The sequence below is a fragment of the Rhincodon typus genome, chromosome 3 (assembly GCF_021869965.1).
Source record: "Rhincodon typus isolate 14 chromosome 3, sRhiTyp1.1, whole genome shotgun sequence".
In the NCBI taxonomy this organism is placed as follows: Eukaryota; Metazoa; Chordata; class Chondrichthyes; order Orectolobiformes; family Rhincodontidae; genus Rhincodon; species Rhincodon typus.
In genome coordinates this window covers 54184237-54206747 of record NC_063334.1, presented here as the reverse complement: position 1 = coordinate 54206747, position 22511 = coordinate 54184237, and the positions used below count along the sequence as shown (strand labels likewise).

Here is a 22511-nt window from a genome sequence, read left to right as displayed (position 1 = left end):
TTCTAGGTAGCTGTGGGAGTCGGTTGGCTTGAAATGGATATCGGTTTCCAGGTGGTTGCCAGCGATGGAAACAGAGAGGTCCAGAAAGGAGAGAGAGGTATCAGATGGTCCAGGTGAACTTAAGGTTGGGGTGGAAGGTGTTGGTGAAGTGGATGAATTGTTCGAGCTCCTCGTGGGAGCACGAGGCGGCGCTGATACAGTCATCAATGTAACAGAGGAAGAGGTGGGGTTTAGGGCCAGTGTAGCTACGGAAGAGGATTGTTCCACGTAACCTACAAAGAGGCAGGCGTAGCTTGGGCCCATGCGGGTACCCATGGCCACCCCCTTTGTCTGTAGGAAGTGGGAGGAATTGAAAGAGAAGTTGTTAACTGTGAGGACGAGTTAACCCTAACCCTAACCAGCATCCCCCCACCCCCATCTACCTACTAGCCTCATCCCGCCCCATTGACCTGTCCGTCCTCCCTGGACTGACCTATCCCCTCCCTAGCTCCCCACCTATGCTCACCTTTACTGGCTCCACCCCCGCCTCTTTGACCTGTCTGTCTCCTCTCCCCCTAAATTCTCCTTTATCCATCTTCTATCCGCCTCCCCCCCTCTCCCTATTTGTTTCAGAATCCCCTTCCCCTCCCCTATTTCTGAAGAAGGGTCTAGGCCCGAAACGTCAGCTTTCCTGCTCCTCTGATGCTGCCTGGCCTGCTGTGTTTATCCAGCTCTACACCTTATTATCTCCGATTCTCCAGCATCTGCAGTTCCTACTATCTCTTATTTCCTCTGCCTTCCATTTTTGCTTTCCACATCTGTATTTTTCATTTCTAACTTAATTTTTTTCTCTCGTGTCTCCCCAGTCTGGTTCCCATTTCCTGCCATTCTGGTTTTAACTTTTCCCCCACCATGCAAGCAGTGACTGAACCAACCAAAAAGTAAGTCATCTAATATGGGACCCAGATATTTTGGTCACTTCTAAACAACTTTCCTTGATCAGAAGGTCAGAAGTGGGGATGTTTGCTGATTTTTGTGCTTGGTACCATTTGCATCTCCTCAGATACTGAAGTCTGTGTCTGCCCAAAACAAGACCAGGATAATAATCAGGGTTAAGATCATAAATGGCCAGTAGCATGCTTGATAGATGAGAATCTGTCACTTCCTCATGATATTCAATATCCTGGGAGTCACTGAGTAGAAACTGAACTGGATCAGTCCCCTAAATACTGTGGTTAAGAAAGCAAGTCAGAGGCTAGAAATTCTACAGTGGTTAGCTCACCACCTGATTCCCAAGGCCAGTCTGTCACCCACAACAATAATGTAGGTGTGTAATAGAATATTCCACATTAGCTCAGATGAGTACAAGTCCAAGAAAAGTCAAGCAGCTTGATTAGCACAACATCCACCACCTCCAACACATGTGCACCGTGGCTGCACAATGGTATGTAAGGTGAACAGTAGCAACTGGTGGCAGCACCTTTCAAACCCACAGCCTCTACTATGTAGAAGAACTAGGGCAACAGATGGTCTCGGAGGATGACCATCCACAAGTTCCCTCCGAGTCATGCACTGTCCTTATTTGGAAATATTTTGCCATTCCTTCAGGGCTACAGAATCACAATCCTGGAACTCCTTCCTCAATAGTGCAGTGGGTATGCTGTAAGAAATGTGAACCTTTTATGCTTTCTGCTTCTTTTACACGTGTATACCTTGTTATGGATTATTTTAACATGTTTTTCTTGATGAAGTTAATTTGAGATATGAAGATGAACTGCCTGCATGATTTGGTTTAATTAGAACCACAAGTATAGGCGGACTGCTTGTTATGCTGTTTGAGTCATGACCATGGGTCATAATCGACAGTTGATGTGTAAGCATTGACAGGCAGGTATCAAGATCAGAAGAGTTCTTCGATGCAGATAAAAAGACTAAAAACCTTGTGCCAATTTCAAGCATATTTAGGGAGAGAAGAGAGAAAAGGAACTTTTGAACCATTTGCAGCTAATAGTCATGGGAGGCAAGAACCATCTGAACTAGGATATCAGCTGGCACCTTTTATGAAGTATAACTTTTGCTTATGACCTGACCTGATACCACTGCAACAGATGCCTCCTTCTCCTAAATCTATTGCATCATAGAACATAGAACAGTACAGCACGGTACAGGCCCTTCGGCCCACAATGTTGTGCTAACCTATTATCCTACTAAGATCAATCTACCCTGCATACCCAACATCTTACTATCCTCCATGTGCCTATCCAAGAGTCGCTTAAAAGTCTCTAAAGTATCTGACTCCACTACCACTGCCGGCAGTGCATTCCACACACCCATCACTCTGTGTGAAGAACCTACCTCTGACATCTCCCCTTTACCTTCCTCCAACCACCTTAAAATTATGCCCCCTTGTAATAGTCATTTCCGCCATGGGAAAAAGTCTCTGACTATCCACTCTATCTGTGCCTTTCATCATCTTGTACAACTCTATCAAGTCACCTCTCATACTACTTTGCTACAATGAAAAAAGCCCTAGCTCCCTCAACCTTTCCTCATAAGACCTGTCCTCCAGTCAAGGCAGCACCCTGGTAAATCTTCTCTGCACCCTCTCTAAAGTTTCCACATCTTTCCTGTAAAGAGGTGACCAGAACTGAACAAAATATTCCAAGTGTGGTCTAACCAGAGTTTTATAGAGCTGCAGCATAACCTCATGGCTCTTAAACTCAATTCCCCTGCCAATGAAAGCCAACACACCATATGCCTTCTTTACAACCCTATCAACTTGGGTAGCAACTTTGAGGGATCTATGTAAGAAGACCCCAAGATCACTCTGTTCCTCCACACTGCCGAGAATCCTGCCATTAACCCTGCATTCAAATTCGACCTTCCCAAAACTTCTCACTTTTCTGGTTTGAATTCCACCTGCCACTTCTTTGCCCAGCTCTGCATCCTGTTAATGTCCCGTTGCAACCTTTGCAATTCTGTTCAAAAAGGTGGCTCACTGCCACATTCTCCTTGGGAATGGGTGTTTAGCCCTGATTGTTGCCACAACCAAATTTGAAGAAAGGGTCAGAGCTGAGTTTGTTCAGAGTGCAATGTTTGTGAAACCAGCCTCCAACCGACAGCCAAGGAGAATGGTGAATTTGGTGTCTAGGTGATAATTTTATGTCACAACTGAAGACAATGGTTTGCATCTTTCCTGTGTAATTGAATGAAATATCTATTCATTCACCACTGGTTATTAGCTGATCAACTTGACAACCACTGTACTCCTGACCAAGCCTCTTGACATGTTCTATGTCTTCCTGAATGAGCTTTCTCCACTTTGGCCTATCTTCAGCCAAGGTCTCCTATGAGCTAGTGGGTATGTTTGACCTCTTTGGGGATGCTTTGAGGACGTTCATGAAATGTTTCAATTGTCATTCTGGGAGTTGTTTATTACGATTTAATTCCAAGTATGAGAATTACTTTGAGAATCTATTGTCAGGCATATGAATGTCATATCCTGCCCAGTGGACTAGTTTTGAATGATCAACACCTTGATGCTGGGTGTGTCAGTCTGAGAAAGAATAATACTGTTGGATCATCTGTCTTATTGCAAAGGCAGGATCTTGCAAAGGCACCGCTGGTGGCATTTCTCTAGTACTTTGAGGGGCCTATTGTAAGTTGTCCTTGCATCACATGCTGTTCTTTTTTTTTAAAAGATCTCTCTCTATATAGAAAGAAATAGGTAATCTGAGTTCCTTCTCATCCCAGTCTCTGATTTGGGTTCCTGAGAATATTTCTTGAACTCATGGATGACCCAACAAGGTTTTTCAGCTCAGTGAAGGTCCAAGGAGAGCTGAAAAGCTCCCACAAACCATACATTTCCCACTCCTGTGTTAGATGTTATCAGCATACTGATACAACCTGAGATTTGATTTTCAAGACTATATCATCAAGGTGCATCATGAATATGAGAAATAGGGATACTTGAGAGAGTCAAGAGGTAATCTTGAAGCATGTCATACAAAGGAGAGGCTTATATGCTACTTTTCCAGTGGTAATAAAGATGTATTTGCTTTTCATTTCTCTTGCAGGTGTTCGAATATTCATTGAAAAGAAAGCACAGTTGACACTTTTAGGAACTGAAATGGACTATACTGAAAATAAACTCGCTAGTGAATTTGTATTCCACAATCCTAACATCAAAGGAACCTGTGGCTGTGGAGAAAGCTTTCATGTTTAACTGAAACCAACAGTGTAACCTGAACACTAATGTGGATGTTACTGTGTTGAGGCACTGATAATTCTTTTAGGCCATTGAGTGTAGCTGATTTGTTTTCATGAGTTTTGAAGGAGAAAGAAACCGAAAATGCATTTGACGTTTTGGTGCTATTAGTGCAAAATTCTCCTTCAGGAGAAAGGTTCGCAAGAGGTTATGGTGTAAGATGCATTTTTTTTTTCTGTTCCAACACGCTATAATGAATAACACCAGGTTTGTGTAACTGAAGTGTTAGATGGTGAGATTAATAAATTTGTCTGATTAAGACAGATGTAACATCCCTTTTTGCATCTGAGGAGAAAAATGTTTCTGCGTTTGTTGTCTTCAAATCCTCTGTCCTCTTGTTTCTGCTAATCCATTTATGGCCAATGTAAACTGTGCCAAAAACAGAATAAAGGGCTTGTTTCAGCCTTTTTATACTTCAGCTTTCTTAACGCCGGATACAAAACTTTTAAAAGGCTGAAACTATCATAGTTTTTTTTTTATAGTGATTTTGCTTTGATAGCAAGTTAAAAAATTTGAACGGAAACAGACCCTTTGGTCCAACCAGTCCATGCTGACCATGTTCCCGAACTAAACTAGTCCCACCTGCCTGCGCTTGGCCCATATTCCTCTAACCTTTAATTCGTGAACTTATCCAAATGTCTTTCATAAATTGTAACTGTACTTGCATCCACCGCTTCCTCTAGCAGTTCATTCCACATATGCACTAATCTATTAATATTAAAAAAAAAGTTGCCCCTCATGTCCTTTTTAAATTATTCTCCTCTCACCTTTTAAAATATGTCCCCTAGTTTTGAACTTCCCCACCTAGGGAAAAGACCCTTGTCATTCACCTTATCTATGCCCGTCATGGTTTTATAAACCTCAAAACCTCCTATGTTCCACTGATAAAAGTCCCAGCCTTTCTATTTTAATATCTCAAACCCTCCATTCCTGGCAACATCCTGGTAAATGTTTTCTGAACCCTCTTCAGTTTAAAAATATCCCTCCTCTAACAGGGTGACCTGAACTGCACACAGTACTCCAAAAGAAGCCTCACCAATATCCTGTACACCTTAATGTGATATCCCAACTTCTATACTCAAAGGTCTGAGCAGTGAAGGCAAGTGTGCTAAACACCTTAACCACCCTTAACCACTACCTGTGATGCAAGTTTCAAAAAATTATGTACCTGAACTCCTGGGTCTCTCTGTTCTACAACACTACCCAGGGCTTTACCGTTAATTATATAAGTCCTGTCCTTGTTTGTATTACCAAAATGCAATACCTCACATTTATCCAAATTAAACTGTCTGCCACTCCTTAGCCCATTGACCTAATTGATCAAACTCTGTTTGTAATTTTTGATAACCTTCTTCATTGTGCACTATACCATCAATTTTGGTGTCATCTGCAAACTTGCTAACCATGCCTCCAACAGTCTCATGCAAACCTTTTATATAAATGACAAACAAAAGTGGACCCTGTACCAATCCCTGTGGAACACTACTGGTCACAGGTCTCCAGTCCAAAAAACAACCCTACACCACTACCCTCTCCTACTATTAAAGCAATTTTTGTATCCAATTTGCAAGCTTACCCTGAATCCCAGGTGATCTAATTTTTTTATTTGTCTAACATGTAGAACATTGTCAAAGACTTTACTAAAGTCCAAGCAAACAACATCTATCACTTTTTGGTTACCTCATTACAAAAACTCAAATCAAGTTTGCGAGACATGATTTTCCATTCCATGCTGACTATCCCTAGTCAATTCTTGCCTCTCCAAATGCATGTAAATTCTATCTTGCATCTTTTCCACTGCATGCATTGCACTCTTCAAAAAAATATTTTTTCACAATGACTTTGCTTTGATAGCAAGTTAAAAATACAAATTATTTTGAAAGAAATATATCAATAAGCTTTAGACCATTATGTTAGGGGTCAGTAGGCAATCTGTTTATCTGCTGCCGCTAACTGTGTGTGTAACGATGATAATGGAAGCTCAATGAATTGGACTACTTCCCTTCTATGCTTTTTCATGTCACTATTGCAGTCCAATGCACTGTATTAACAAAATTGAATACAATTTTTTTTTTTCCAGTTTAATGAAGCTATAAGATATCTTTGACAAACACACAATGCTGAAGAAACTCAGCAGGTCTGGCAGCATCTGTGGAGAGAGAAATAGAGTTAATGTTTCAAGTCTGGTATAATCCTCAGAAGATGAGCTGCTGAGTTTCTCCAGCATTCTGTGTTTCAGATTTCCAGCATCCACAGCCTTTTGCCATAAGAAAATATCCTTTGTGTGGAACCAGACCCTTTCAAAATTTTTTGATCAGATCAAATAGCACCTAAGTGATGTGAATGGCGTGGTGTGATCATTGCTATTGAGAATTATTTTTTGTGATCAGGCAGACTTGATCATTTGTGAGCAGGAAAGTCAAAGTTTATCTTATTGGAAGAATGTTATTTGAAATGAAATCTGTTTATCATGCATCAAGAATTAGGTATTGAGTTATTAAATCCTTGTTGGTGTGCCCACCTTTTATTTACTTCAGTGGTTTGTTTGGTTTCAGTGCAGCTTTAGCAGGATGAAAGTATTAACCATTGTGAACTAATGCTTTGAGCATTTGGAGATAGTCCAGTAATTCTTAATTTTCCATGTCCATGAAATACAAAAAATGTTCTGTTAGAACTAATGTATAAATTGTATTTTAAATAGTCATTTTTAAATCAGTCTGTATCTTTGTGTGCACATTGTAATTCATTTCCAATAACTGTGCTAATTTAGGTTTCTGTTTTCTTAGGTTATTTTTTAAAATCAAAGGTTGTATTTATCGATATTTTTTTAAATTAAAAGAGTTAATATTATATGTTCTGTGTAAGTAGCATCTCGGGAGTTCAAAGAGGATCTGACTGGCTTAAAGCAAATTAAAATTGTCAATTTGCTACGGCAAAAACCATCTGCCAGTGGTTTAGACTAAATATGGAAGATGTGATCTACATCATGGACTCATCAATATTTAGTGTTAAGTTGCTACTAACCACTGGCTAATTCATATTTGACAATTTGTCTTGATTGCTGGTGCTGGACAATCTACCCCACAGACTCTATAACATTGGGTGAAGTGCAAACCAGGTTTTGCAATGTACAGTAGTTGATTGAAAATAATGCATATGATTTTCATTTCTGCCTGTGATGTGTATCTCTACTGCAGGGCAAGTACATAAGCGTCTCTGTTACCTGATTTACTTTGGCTGCAAAAGGTAGCATATTGTAACATCAATAGTATAAGATAACTGCAGAATTGAAGAACTTTGGAGTTTGGTAAGAAAATATTAATCTAGATCCAACTGTATTACACCAGAGTTGAGAGTGATGCTGAGATTGAAATTCCAAATTAGAAAGTTGTGATTCTCAGAACTGCAACAACTTGTGCATTGTTTAATAAAAAAAATGTATTTCATGAAATGCTAAGATCCATAGAATCTTCATATCAAAGGATTCCCTCGATGGTATTATAAAAATTTTGATGAAAAGATGAGCCGGCCAGAAATATGGGGCTAAGCAAAAGTAGTTGATTTTTATTGTCATGAGTACTGAAATACAGTGAAACGCTTTGTTTACGAGCAGTACAGGCAGATCACAGCAAGCAAAGGATGTACCGATCAAGAAGACTTAAAGGTATACAGATTACCTTGCAGGTTATGTTATTTGCAAGGGTCGGGTCGATGTTCTCCTGGGTCCTGCATGAAGTCGGTGGGTCTGTCCTGGGTCTGCAAGTCCAGTGTCGCCTGTACTCCGGTCTGGATGACCGTAGGATCTTCAAACCTGTTATTAGATTTAAAATAAAATTATTAGTGATTTTTACAGATTTAGAATTTAAGTTTAAAAGTGTAGAACGGTATAAGAAATGTTAGTTAGATCTGCTGTAGGAGCTTGCAAGGAGTTGTCCAGTGTCAGTAAGATACTGATAGGAAAAAAATTCCCATATATTTTGGAAACTTCAGGTCAACTTCAGTATTGACCAGAGTTAAATCCTATTCTCAGGCCTTTTCCTTGCTTCCCTTTATAAACTTAACCTTAAATGAAAGACATCTCTATTAGACTTCCTCCCCTTCATGTTTTGAAAAAGTCCTGTTCTTGGTATAATTCTAGTGAACCTTGGCTGTGCAGTTTTTAGAAGCTGTTAATATGTTTCTTGGGCTGTTAGAAATTTCCTGCAATGGAATGTTTAGAACTGCAGGCATTTTTTTTTTTTTTTTTAGGTAGTTCCTCTGCACCAAGAATGACTTGCTTCCACTATGGTTTAATAGGTTCCTAGATGGCAGATGATTCCAATGTACAAACTAATCTGTCACATGTGGAAAAATATGGTGCTTGGATGGTCAGGGTGAAGAGTTGTTGGAGGTATCTTCCCTATTCCCAATACCTTGACTTTGCCGTTCATGTCCTTGACCAAACTTCTTGATGTATTTGGTACCTTCTGAAATGAACAATTCCCTATTAGTTAGTTGCAAGCTAGGGATGTTATTCCTCTTCAAGGATACTTTGTGGACATCCGTAAGATGTTTATGTTACATGCCTGAGAGTCTTCTGCCATAATCAAGTTCCTGGAATACCAGCTGTTTCTTGAGTCTGGCATCAGGCATACAAATGATATCTTGCCCAGCAGAACTGTTTATAAGTGAATGGCCAACAATTTTCCATGTCTTGGGAGCATCCTCTTGAAGTCAGGCATGGATGACAACATTCATCGTTGCTTCTATTGGGTCATCTCAGCCTTTGACCAAGGGAAAGTGTGTTTGAGGTCCAGGATCTTACATGCAAGATTAATAATTTACTGGGCAAACATGATCCCTGAGCTATTGTGCTTTAGAAACTTGAATAACCTACAGCAGTCGCCTCGAGGCACTTGAGAAATACCACCAGTTTTGCCTTTGCAGGATCCTCAATTTGTGTACAAGAGAAATGGTCCAACAGGAATATCCTCTCTCAAGCCATGATGTTGAGAATTAAGGGAGGAAATAGAACAGAAATATGGCCAAACCTATATTTTGTGAATAGTTATTGTTGTGATAATCTTGGTGTTAGTTTATGCTTCTTTTCACATTTTTTTCTAAAAAAATGTACTGCATATTTTTCAGCTTTGAACTGCAACTGCTTTTATCTGCCCAAAGTGTTTGCCATATCTGAAGATTTGGTTGTAGCAGTAAATTTTGAATCAATTCCTGTTCTCAATATTAAAATCATTTGTATAAATGAGAAACAAAATGGGATCCTGCATAAATTTAGGATTCGCCATTGCCCCTATGATCATTCCAAAACAATCCATTTTGACACTACTCAGTTTTTGGCTCCTAGCTATACCTCTACTCACATTGCTGTTTCTTTTACTCCATTGTGTCTCAGTCTTCATAACAAGCTACAAGCGTTTTATATACTCAAAAGCCGTGATTTGAAACTGTTTACAAGGAAGGGTGAGCTAAGTGGGGCAATGGCCCTCATTTTAGTACATAAAAATAAGTCATGCTGTTTGTAAAGTTTAAATAGATGGCATTAATATTCAGTGCAATATTTGTCATTTCGACATCTAGTAGTCATCTATTTAACTATCCCTTTTTTTATTCTTGCACATGACGTAGGCTTCACAGGCTAACGTTCAAGTTCATCAGGTAATAGAGATGGCAAATGGTATGTCAGCCTTTATCTCAAAGGAAATAGAATGTAAAAATAAGGAGATCTTGTTAAAACTACACAAGGCACTAGTCAAACCACAGTGCGAAAACTGTGAACGGTTTTGGGTCCTTTACTTAAGGAAAGATATACTGGCATTGGAGGCAGTCCAGAGAAGACTCATTAGGCTGTTACCAGTTGTGGAGGGACTGTCTTATGAGGAAAGGTTGAATAAGTTGGTCCTGTACCCAGTGGCGTTTAAAAGAATGAGGCAACCTTATTGAAACAAGATTCTTAGAGGACTTGGCAGCAGATGTGGGAAGATTGTTTCAGCTTGTGGGAGAGTCTGTGACCAAAGGGCATAATGTCAGAATAAAGGGTCACATATCTAAGGTAGATGATGAGGAATATCTTCATTCAGAGGGCAGTAAATCTGTGAATTCTTTACCTCAGAGTGCTGTAGATGTTGGGTCATTAAGGCTGAGATGGGCTTTTTTTAGTCTGTAAGGGAATTAAGGGTAACAGGGAAAATTCAGGAAAATGGAGGTGTGGATGATCAGATCAGCCATGACCTCATGGAATGCTGTAGTGGACTCAATGGGTTAAATGACCTGTTTCTGCTCCTACATTTTATTTGTTACCATTTCCTAGTTGCCTTTTGAGAAGGTGGCAGTGAACTACCCCTGCCTGATTCGCTGTAGACTGTAGCTACACCCACAGTGCTGTTTAGAAAGGAGTTCCAGAAATTTGACCCAGTGACAATGAGAAAAGATTATTATAGTTCAGATCAGGGTAGTGGAAGAGGAACTTTCAGGTGGTAACATTCCCATGTATCTTGTGCCCTTGTCTTTCTAGGTGGTAGAGTTCATGGTTTGCAAAGGTGTCAAGCAGTCTTGCTGAATTTCTGCATTGCAGCTTATGTATGGTACATATTGAAATTAGTGTATTGGCACTGGAGGGTTTAAATGTTTGACATGGACAAGGTGCAAATCAAGTAAGCTTCTTTGTCCTGTATGCTGTTGAGCTTCTTTAATGTTGTTGGAGATGCACTTACTCAGGCAAGTGGGGAGTATTCTGTCAGACTCCTAAATTGTGCCTAATAATGGACAAACTTTGGGGAGTCACAAGGTGAATTCTCAGGCTCTGACCTACTCCTGTTACCACTATATTTGTGTGACTGGTCTAGTTCGGTTTCTAGTCAATTGTAACCCTGAGAATGTTGTTAGTGGAATTCCATGGTAATGCCATGAATGTCCAGCAGAGATGGTCTCTTATTACACACAGTCATTGCCTTGCACTTTCTGGTATGAATGTTGGTTGCCACCTTGTAATCATTGAAAAGTTTTTAATGCCATTCAATATTATGTAGTCCCAATAATCTGAGTGAGGTTGCAAATGAGCTGCAGCAGATGACCCAGAGGTTCTGCCAATAAATTCACATATTTATAGCTCCTTTTTTTTTCCCTGTTTGCTTTCCTCCTGACAACCAGCCGAGGTATTGACAGACTGGCTGGCTGCTAGTACAGAAACAGTCCCAGCAATGAGCAATTGTTCGCAGCTCATGGTGGGTTTCAGGAGAGATTATTAAAAGGAGGGAAATGAGAAATCAAAGTTCAAGAGAGATCACGGCTTGAAGCTCAATTCCACACTACTTCCTCCTTAATAGCCTTTTTCTTGCTTCAAAATGTTGGAGGAGGAGTAAGGGGCTGAATGATAATGTGAGGGAGAAAATGTTTAGATATTGGGGATGGGACTGAGGGGGATCAGACTAGGAGGAATACAAGAAGAAGAGCTGAGAAGTAGAAAAGGCCATTGAAGGAGTAGGATGGAAGTTGGTAATCATGGTAGAATGAGGAGATAGGGGTCTCGATCAGCAGAGAGAATATCAAAGAGTTCACTGGATGGAGTTATCTTAAGGCCTCCTAGCAGCAGTCAGGACGTGGGGAAGAAAAATAAATCGGGTGATAAGAAAGGCACTATTACAGCAATCATGGGGACTTCAACTGGGACTTCCCAGTTGGACTGGGAAAATCAGGTTGGTAGCGGACGTCAAGAAAAAGAATATGTGGACAAGATGGTTTTTTGGGATAACACAGTGTGGAGCTGGAGGAAGACAGCAGGCCAGGCAACGCTAGATGTGTAATGAGGCAGACTTAATTAGGGAGCTTAAGGTGAGGAATCCCTAGGGGACAGTAACCATAATATGATAGCATTCACTCTGCAATTTGAGGGAGAAGCTGGAAGTGGATGTAATGGTATCACAATTGGCTAAAGGTAACTACAAAGACATGAGGGAGAAGCTGGCCAGAGTTGATTGGAAGGGGAGCCTAGCAGGGAAGATGATGGAGCAGGAATGGCAAGATTTTTCTGGAGGAAAATTCAGGAGGCACAGCAGAAATTTATCCGAATGAAGGAGGAGGGCACTAAGGGAAGAATGAGGCAACTATGGCTGTGAGGGAAGTTGGGGACAACCATAAAAGTGAAAAAAATGTATCCAATGTGGTGAAGATTAGTGGGAAGCCAAAGGATTGGGAAACCTTTTTGAAAAAAAAAAGAGTACAACTGAAAAAGAAATAAGGGAGGAGAAGATGAAATATGTGTTTAAGGTAGCTGGTAATATAAATGAAGATTGCAAGAGTTTTTTTTAAGATATGAAGAGAAAGGCAAGAGTAGACATTGAACCATTGGAAAATGAGGCTGGAGATGTAGTAATGGGGAACAAAGAAATGGTGGAGGAACCAAATAGATACTTTGCATCCGTTTCAAATGGACCAAATGGCCACTCTGCAACATAGGAATTCTATGACTAGAAAACCGCTAATTATTATTTGGAATATTTGGAAGTGCATGGTAAAATAGAGCTGAGTCAGCACGGCTTTATCAAGGGGAGATTATAGCTGACAAATCTGTAAGAATTCTTTGAGGAGATAACAAGCAAGTTAGACAAAGGAGAGCTAATTAAGTGATCTATTTGTCAAAAGCCTTCTGGAAATCTAATGTGCCGTATAGGAGGCTGCTAAATAAGAGGTCATGGTGTTAGAGACAAGGTTCTGGCATGGATAGAGGACAGGCTGACTGGCTGAAGGCAGAGTGTGAGGATAAAGGGGGCTTTTTCAGGACGGCACTGGTGACTAGTGGAGTTCCGTTGGGGTCCATTTTGGGACCACAACTTTTTGCATTATACATGAATGCTCTGGAAAAAGGAAATGACGGTATAGTTGCTAAGTTTGCAGATGACACAAAGGTGAGACAGGTAGTGTTGAGGAAGCAGAAGGACTTGGACAGGCTAGGAGAGTGGGCAAGGAAGTGGCAGATGGAATACAGTGTGGGGAAGTGTAAGGTAATGCACTTTGGTAGGAAGAATAGAGGTGTAGACTATTTTCTAAAGGGGGAAGGACTTCAGAAGTCTGCAGCACTAGAGAACTTGGGAGTCCTAGTTCAGGATTCTCTTAAAGTTAACATGCAGGTTCAGTTGGCAGTTAGGAAGGCAAATGCAATGTTTGCACACATTTCAAGAGGGCTAAAATATAAAAGCAGAGATATACTGTTGAGGCAGTATAAGGCTCTAGTCAGACCACATTTGGAATATTTTGAGTGGTTTCGGGCCCTGTACCTAAGGAAGAATGTGCTGGCCTTGGAGGGGGTCCAGAGTAGGGATAAAGGGTTTGTCACATAGGAAGCAGGGAGAAGTTTGTACTCTATGGAGTTTAGAAGGATGAAGGAATGATCTTGTTGGAACTTGCAGAATACTAAGAGACCAGGATAGAATGGAAGTGGAGCTGCTCTTCAGAAGGTAGTGGTGAGCTGCGTTCTTTAACTGTTGCAGTCCGCATGCTGTAGATTGACCCACAATGCCCTTGGGGAGGGAATTCCTGGATTTTGATCTAGCGCCAGTGAAGGAACAGTGAATATTTCCAAGACAGGATGCTAAGTGGTTTGGAGGGGAACTTGCAGGTGGTGATACCATGTATCTGCTGCCTTTGTCTTTTCTAGGTGGAAATGGTGTTTGGAAGGAGTTGGCAAAGAACCTTTGGTGAATTTCTGCATCTTGTAGATGATACACATTGCTGCCACTGTGGTGGAGGGAGTGGATGCTTATGGATGTGGTGCCAATGAAGCAGGCTGCTTTGTCCTGGATGGTGTCAAGCTTCTTGAGTGTTGTTGGAATTGCCCCCATCCAGGCAAGTGGGGATTTTCCATCACACCTCTAGACTTGTGCTTTGTAGATGGTGGACAGGCTTTGGGGAATCAGGAGATGAGTTACTTGCTACAGCATTCCTAACCTCTGACCTGCACTTGTAGCCACTGTTTATGTGGCAAGTTCAGTCAAGTTTGTGGTCACAGCACTGCCATCGTTGCTCAAGAACACAAGATGTTGATCATGGGGAAATCCGTTTTGCTAACACCATTGGAAGTGAGGGGGCAGTGGTTAGATTGTCTCTTATTGAAATGGTCATTGTCCCTAGCCCAGTGGTTTCACAATCACAGACTGACAATGACCAGCACAATGGCAGCAATCTTGCTGACCTTCTCGTTCTCTTCCCCATCCCCCTACTCTCCTCACCTTGGACCTCTCACTAATCCAGCCTGATGCATTTCTTCAGGGCCAGGAGACTTGTCTACCTTTAGCCCCATTAGCTTGCCCAGCACTGCCTCCTTAGTGATAATGATAGTTTCTAGGTCCTCACCTGCTATAACCTTCTTGCCATCAGTTAACATGCCGAAAACTGAAGAAGGGTCTAGGCCCGAAATGCCAGCTTTCCTGCTCCTCTGATGCTGCTTGGCCTGCTGTGTTCATCCAGCTCTACACCTTGTTAACTATAGGCCAGTTAGCTTAACTTCGGTAGTGGGGAAAATGCTTGAATCTATCATAAAGGAAGAAATAGCAAGACATCTGGATATAAATTCTCCCATTGGGAACACCCAGCATGGGATCATGAAGAGTAGGTCATGTTTAATTAATTTGGTGGAATTCTTTGAGGACATTACTTCCATGGTGGACAATGGGGAACGTGTGGATGTAGTGTATCTGGATTTCCAGAAGACATTTGACAAGGTGCCACGCCAAAGGCTGCTACATAAGATAAAGTTGCACGGTATTACAGGTAATGTATTGGCATGGATAGAGGATTGGTTGACTAGTAGAAAACAAAGAGTAGGGGTAAATGGGTGTTTTTCTGGTTGGTGGTCAGTGGCTAGTGGTGTGCCTCAGGGATCAGTGTTGGGACCGCAATTGTTTACAATTTACATAGATGATTTGGAGTTGGGAACTAAGTGTTGTGTGTCAAAATTTGCAGATGACACTAAGATGAGTGGTAGAGCAAAGTGTGCAGAAGACACAAAGTCTACAGAGGGATATAGATAGTCTAAGTGAGTGGGCAAAGGTCTGGCAGATGGAGTACAATGTTGATAAGTGTGAGGTCATCCATTTTGGTAGGAATAACAGCAAAATGGACTATGTTTTAAATGGTAAAAAATTGCAGCACGCTGCTGTGCAGAGGGACTTGGGTATCCTTATGCATGAATTGCTAAAATTAGGATTGCAGGTGCAGCAGGTAATTAAAAAGGCAAATGGAATTTTGTCTGTCATTGCTAGAGGGATGGAGTTTAAAAACAGGGCGGCTATGCTGCAGCTGTATAAGGTCCTGGTGAGGCCACACCTGGAGTACTGTGTGCAGTTTTGGTCTCCTTACTTGAGAAGGGATATACTAGCACTGGAGGGGGTGCAGAAGAGATTCACTTGATTGATTCCAGAGTTGAGAGGGTTGGATTATGAGGAGAGACTGAGTAGGCTGGGATTATACTCATTGGAATTCAGAAGAATGAGGGGAGATCTTATAGAAACATATAAGATTATGAAGGGAATAGATAGGGTGGAGGCAGGGAGGTTGTTTCCACTAGCATGTGAAACTAGGACTAGAGGGCATAGCCTCAAAATAAAGGGAAGCAGATGTAGGACTGAGGTCAGGAGGAACTTCTTCACCCAAAGGGTTGTGAATCTGTGGAATTCCCCGCCTGGTGAAGCGGTTGAAGCTACCTCGCTGAATGTTTTTAAGGCAAGGCTAGATAAATTTTTGAACAGTAAAGGAATTGAGGGTTATCGTGAGTGGGCAGGTAAGTGGAGCTGAGTCTCAAAAAGATCAGCCATGATCTTATTGAATGGCGGGGCAGGCTCAAGGGGCCGGATGGTCTACTCCTGCTCCTAGTTCTTATGCTTTAATGAGGCACTGCCCAGCATCGAACTGTTTGCCTGCATTCCGCCATAGGCAATCTAAGGCCAAACAGCAGTGCTTGGTCTACAAAGATAGTAAGCACTACAGATACTGGAGTCAGAGATAACAGTATGAAGCTGGAGGAACACAGAAGGCCAGGCAGCATCAGAGGAACAAGAAAGTTGACATTTCAGGTCGGGACCCTTCAGAAATGTGGGGTGGGAAAAGGGAACTCGGAAATAAATAGAGAGAGGAGGGGTGGGTCTAGGGAAGGTAGGTGGGATGGTTATAGGTGAGTGCAGGTAATGAGTGGTGGGGATTGGTCAGTGAGATGGGAGAGAAGATGGACAGGTTGTGTCAGGTCAAGGATGGCCACAGTGCCTCATGGATACCCAGTCTTGGATTGATAGTTCAGTTCAAAGTCTGTCCCATTTAGCACGGTCATAGTACCACAGAACACAATAGTGGTTTTCTCACTATGAAGGCAGGTCTTTGTCTCCAAAAGGGTTGTGTGGTGATCACTGTTACCAGTACTGTCATGGACAGGTATATCTCCAGTAGGCAGATTGGCAAGGATGACATCAAGTATGTTTTTTCCCTCTTGCTGGTTCCCTCACTACGTGCTGCAGTCGAGTCTAGCAGCTATGTCCTTTAGGAGCTGACCAACTTGAACAGTCATGCTTCTGCCAAGCCACTTTTCATGCTGGACGTTGGAATCCCCCACTTAGTACATTTTGTGCCACCCTCTTTGCCTCCTCCAAGTGCTGCTCAACATGGAGGAGTGCTGATTGATCAGCTGAGAGATGACAGTACATGGTAATCAGCTGGAGGTTTCCATGCCCATGTTTAACCTGAAACCGTGAGATTTTTTGGAATCCGGAGTCAATGTTGAGGACTTCCAAAGCAACTCCCTCCTGACTGTACACTACTGCGCCACCACCTCTGCTGTCTCTGTCCTGCTGCTGTGTCAGAACATATCCAGGAGTGGTGATGGTGGTGGTGTTTGGGACATAGTCATACTCGCGGAATTATACCTTACTGACAATATCAAGATTGCTGCATGATTAGTCTGTGAGACAGCTCTCCCAATTTTGGTACTAGCCCCAAGATGTTAGTAAGGGGGACTTTGCAGGATCGACAGGGCTGCTTCTGCGCTTGTCATTTTTTAAGTGCCTAGGTCAATGCAGGTGGTCCATCTGGTTTTGTTTCTTTGTTGAAACCTTGTAGTGATTGATACAACTGAGTGGCTCGCGAGGGCAGTTGAAGGGCAACCACAATGCTGTGGCTCTAGACTCTGCAGGCCAGACCAGGTGAAGATGGCAGATCTCCTTCAATGAAGGACATTAGTGAGCCAGAGGTTTTTCAAATAATTGACAATGATTTTATGGTCAACAGTAGATGCTAAATTCCAGATTTTTTTTTTGAATTCAAATTTCACCATCTGCCATAGTAGGATTCAAACCTGGGTCCCAGCACATTTTCTGGGTTTCGGATGAAGAGTCTAGTGATAATACAACTAGGCCACGGCCTCCCCAGTAATCTTTGGAACTCTTTTCTGCAAAGTGCTGTGAATGCCAAGTCATTGAGTTTATCTAAAACAGACAGATACGTTCTTCATTGGTAAGGGAATCAAGGGTTACAGGAGGAAGGCAGGACGATAAGGTTGAGAAACAGATCAGCCATGATCGCATGGTGGAGCAGACTCACTGGGCCAAATGGCCTAATTCTGTTCCCATATCTTGTGGCCTTAAGGGTCCAGAGGAGGTTTACAAGAATGATCCGCAAATGAAGGGCTTGTCAAATAAGGAGAGATTGAGGACTCTGCGTCTGTACTTAATGGAGTTTAGAAGGATGAGAGGTGGAGTCTGATTTGAAACTTACGGAATACTAAGAGGCCTGGATAGAATGGACATGAAGAAGATGTTTCCACTACTAGTGAAGACTGAGACCAGAGGACATGGCTTCAGAGTGTAGGGATGACCCTTTAGAACCAAGATGAGTACTCAATGGGCTGAATAGCGTAATTCTGCTCCTATATCTTGTGTCTCACCTGCCTTTCACTGCAGGATTCCCTGACCCCTGAGGAACTTGTGTGAAAACCAGTGAATTTAAATCAAGATTCCAAAGTGTACTTTGGAAGCCTGAGTGGAATATATTGGTAAAGTGTCTCACCTCTTGATCCAAAATCTGTTGCTGTAACAAAAACAGGAGATGTGGATGAGACAGATGGGGAACACAGCAAGTGCTCCTCAATTGCAGTCTCCTGTAACAGTAGACATTTTTGGTTATGCAAGTGCAGCTGAATTGAGTATAGTTTGAAGTCTGATTATTAAGAACAGCTGGAGAAAATGTTATCTGATTTAATCAACATATCATTGGAATGAACAGCTTATATACCTGACATTCCATTTAGCACCAAAATTCATATGAAATTGCTCAGCTGTGTAATAGGCTAAGCATCTTTTGGATAGAAAGCAGCATCCTATTTGTGGAAAATACCATTCTGCCACTGTATCCTAGGAATGTGATGATTTGCTTAACCTTTTTGTCAAAAATTTTAGATACTTTGCTTTTCCAGGGCAATTTGAGGTGGAGTAGGCTGTTTTCACATCTTTTAGTGATGGCTTTTAATCTATTTGCATCTTTGTGCAAATCACAGTGAACAATGATCTGTTCAGAATAGCCACGGTCCTGCATGATAGCTTTAATGTACTCTATTTCTGTGTCAAATTTGCAAGTTAACTTAAATCATTAGGGCTTTTTTTTTTACATATATGTTAATACATAATATACATGTTAATAGATTGGTATTATGTAACAAGTGATGTTACTCTTGTGGTACACAATAGAGGAGGCAGCAACACAACAGAGAAGACAGCATTCACAGTCTACCTGATCATCTCAAGGAAAGGAAGCAGGTTAGATTGCACCATTTCCAAAGTAAATTTGATCATGGATATAGCACAATAAATCTCTGAACCTTTTTTTTTACGCACAGATCAACTGAAACACAATACAGTCTTCAATAAAAAAACAAAAGAACTGTGGATGCTGTAATATAATATAGTCTTCACGTTCCCTTGTCTATCATTTTTCTTACAAAATAATATTTGTTCTTTTACATATATACGATCTTATGACTTGACTCTTTAATGTTTTCAAAAATGATTGACAGTGAAGATTACTGACAAGTGAAAGAGGCTCATCATTCCAAAAAATAAATAATCTATTCACGCTGTATGCCCGACTACAAAAAGGTTGTTAGTGTTCTTGAGGCTTTCATACCTGCCACAAAGACCACAGTTCTCATAATATGTTTTAACATAGTAGCATGTTAAACATGCTTCCTTGTTAACATGAAGCAAAATGTAATGGCAATGCTTAATTCAACTGCCTTTTTCATTCAGTTACATGCATATGCAAACTAAAAATGTATTTCTTTTGCATTGTTATTTTCCACCTGTTTAAGTTGAGGCTTCACCCTCTTTAGGTCCAGTACCACTTCATCTTATCACTACTTCCTCTAGTCTTTCAATTTCTGAAAATTCGCCACTTGCATTACTTTTCTTTTTGGCACTATCTGCTCTGTCACTCCTCAGGAACTTCCTAGCTTGTATTTCAGTCTTACCCTGAACGGGGAGATGGGGGGTGGAAGGGAGGGCGAGGTTTAAGCATTTTAAGCTTACTGCTTTTGTTCTAACTTTTTTTTAACCTTGGAATTAATTTCATTGATTTTCATCTTTAATTTGAGCCAATTGACAACCACGAATCTAGCTGTTAGGAGTTATTAATAACACTTTTTGGTTCTTTATAAACTCAAATTAAACTTTCTAAAACACTTGCATGGAAAATTGATAGATATTAAAAATTTCAAATCGAAGTGTCAGAATTTCTTTTTCAACAGGAATTTTCTGCTGTTCCATTAATAATAAGATTTTCAGCTTTATCTGGCTTCCTTAGCTACTTGGGATACTTTAGGATAATAGAGTAAATACCTAAGTGTTTGAGATGCCTAAATCTGAGTAGCCTTATTTTAGAAATTAATATTAATATTTATTTGGACATTTTGAAATTAAGGCAGATCTGACATGTTCTATGGTTCCTTAATGTAAATTGGAATAATTTATTCAATGATCATGAGTGACTTCATGTATGCCTAAAGAAGTCACATATTTAATTCAACATTAACTCTTTCTCTCTGCACAGATGCTGCCAGATTTGTTGAATTTTTCTAGTGCTTTCAGTTAATATTTGTCTATATATTTAATATTTAACCTTGAATAAAGTGTAAACACTGCAACAATGTAAATTAGCAATACACAATATTTTCACACTGTTAATTTGACAGTTAGATATTCAATACCATTTCTAATACAATGCAGCACTTTGAATAAATAGTCAGGTCCTGGGTCAAATTACCTACATTTCAGAAGAGTAGATGAGTTAGTTTAACTGAATTTTTCATGTTGTATATAATTAAATTGAAAACAAACATTTGAAACCTATTTCTGGTCTTGTATTTTTCATTGCCATTTGCAATGGTCTATCTTCATGCTTTTAGCAGGAATAGATATAATTAATATAAGTTCAGTAATCTGAAACTGCAGAGATAACTTGAATGTATGATGAGTAAATCATTACTGTCCATTATCATTATCATATGCAACATGCAGCACATTACCTCCAAATAGGGATGAAAAAAAAATGTCATAGTCCCAGAACATCATAACTGCTTTCTCATTATAGAGAGAAGGAGAGGAAGAGGGAGAGGAGTGATGGTGAATTTCACCCTAGGGTCAACATGAGGAGCCTTCATAGGGACCTCAGTCAGATCAGAATTAAACACATGCTGTTGGTGTCACTCTGCTTTGCAAACCAACCATCCTGCAAACAAAAACGATGCATAGCCAGGGATGTACAACAAAACTACTTCAGAGCAGGCCAGGTGGTAGAGTATTGTTTTGATTATGTTGACAGCCTATTTCTGAGGGCAGCATGTTGTCTTTGCAGCTGAACCACAATTCCTGAGAGGAATCTTGAAGTTGAGATTATAGAGGATGCCCTTGCCTTCCACAACTAGTCTGTAAATAGTTGGAATAAAAACAAAAGAGGGCTATTAGTGGCTAGATTGATAATGGTTCCTGCTGCAGACCCTTATTACCATTACTTGAATGCCGTCCAGAAATTCAGCTTCATTATTTTACCTTACCCTGACTACAGATATTGATAGACATGCCAACGCAAAGTTGAATATAATTACTTCAATTCAATTAAAATTTTTAAATTAACATGCAGAATTGGGAAACACGTACGTGGAGTGACAACTGCTCAGTGCACCCAGTATTTCTCGTTGTAGCTTTACAGCAGAGTAGGTATGTGTTTTCACTTTTGAGAAGATCACATTTACCATAACCACATTTCAGCCACCGACCCAAGCTGTGAAGCACAAATAAAATGCAGGGTCGTGAAGAGAAAAGCACAAGAGTACAACTAATTGAACAGCTCTTCCAAAAAGCCACAGCAGTTTGAATGGCTGACTTGTGTTGTGTTGTTCTCAAATTGAAAATACACTTCCAAAGTTCTTTATAGATAGTAAGAACTGCCAATGCTGGAATCAAAGATTACACAGTGTGGAGCTGGAGGAACACAGCAGGCCAGGCAGCATCAGAGGAGCAGGAAAACTGATGTTTCGGGTCGGGCCCTTCTTCAGAAATGGGGAAGGGGGAAAGGGAGCTCCGAAATAAATAGAGAAAGGAGGGGTGGAGCTGGGGAGGGTAGGTGGGATGGTGATAGGTGAGTGCAGGTAGGGAGTGATGGAGACAGGTCAGCGAGGTGAGAGGAGCAGATGGGTGGGGGAGAAGATGGACAGGTTGTGTCAGGTTAAGGAGGCGGGGATGAGAGGGAGGGTTGGTCATGGGAATGAGGCCAGGGGTGGGGAGATTTTGAAACTGGTAAAGTCCACATTGAGAGCCTTGGGTTGTAGGCTCCCAAGGCGGAATATGAGGTGCTGCTCCTCCTGTTTCTGGGTGGTGTCATTGTAACACTGGGGGAGGCCCAAGATGGACATGTCGCCCAGGGAGTGGAAGGGGTAGCTGAAGTGGTTGGCGACCGGAAGGTGTTGTCGTTTGTCACGAACTGCTTTCTCCGCGACTCCCTCGTCCGCTCCACACTCCCCACTAGCCCCACCACCCCCGGCACCTTTCCTTGCAGCCCCAGGAAGTGCTACACCTGCCCCTATATCTCCACCCCCCCCCCATCCCAGGCCCCAAAATACATTCTATGTCAGACAGATGTTCATCTGCACATCCGCTAATGTGGTCTATTGTATCCACTGTTCTCCATACATCAGTGAGACCAAGCGGAGGCTTGGAGACAGCTTTGCAGAGCACCTGCACTT

General features: G+C 41.3%; 1 protein-coding gene across 1 annotated transcript in view; it reads left to right on the top strand.

The window, feature by feature from the left end:
• The window catches only part of isca1 (iron-sulfur cluster assembly 1), a 43492-nt gene extending 36080 nt beyond the window's left edge, over positions 1-7412 (top strand). Inside the window, exon 4 of the mRNA XM_020516916.2 lies at positions 4056-7412. Within this exon, the coding sequence (XP_020372505.1) occupies positions 4056-4204 (149 nt within the window). The 3' untranslated portion in view covers positions 4205-7412. The remainder of the gene's footprint in view (positions 1-4055) is intronic.
• Positions 7413-22511: the final 15099 nt, after the last annotated feature.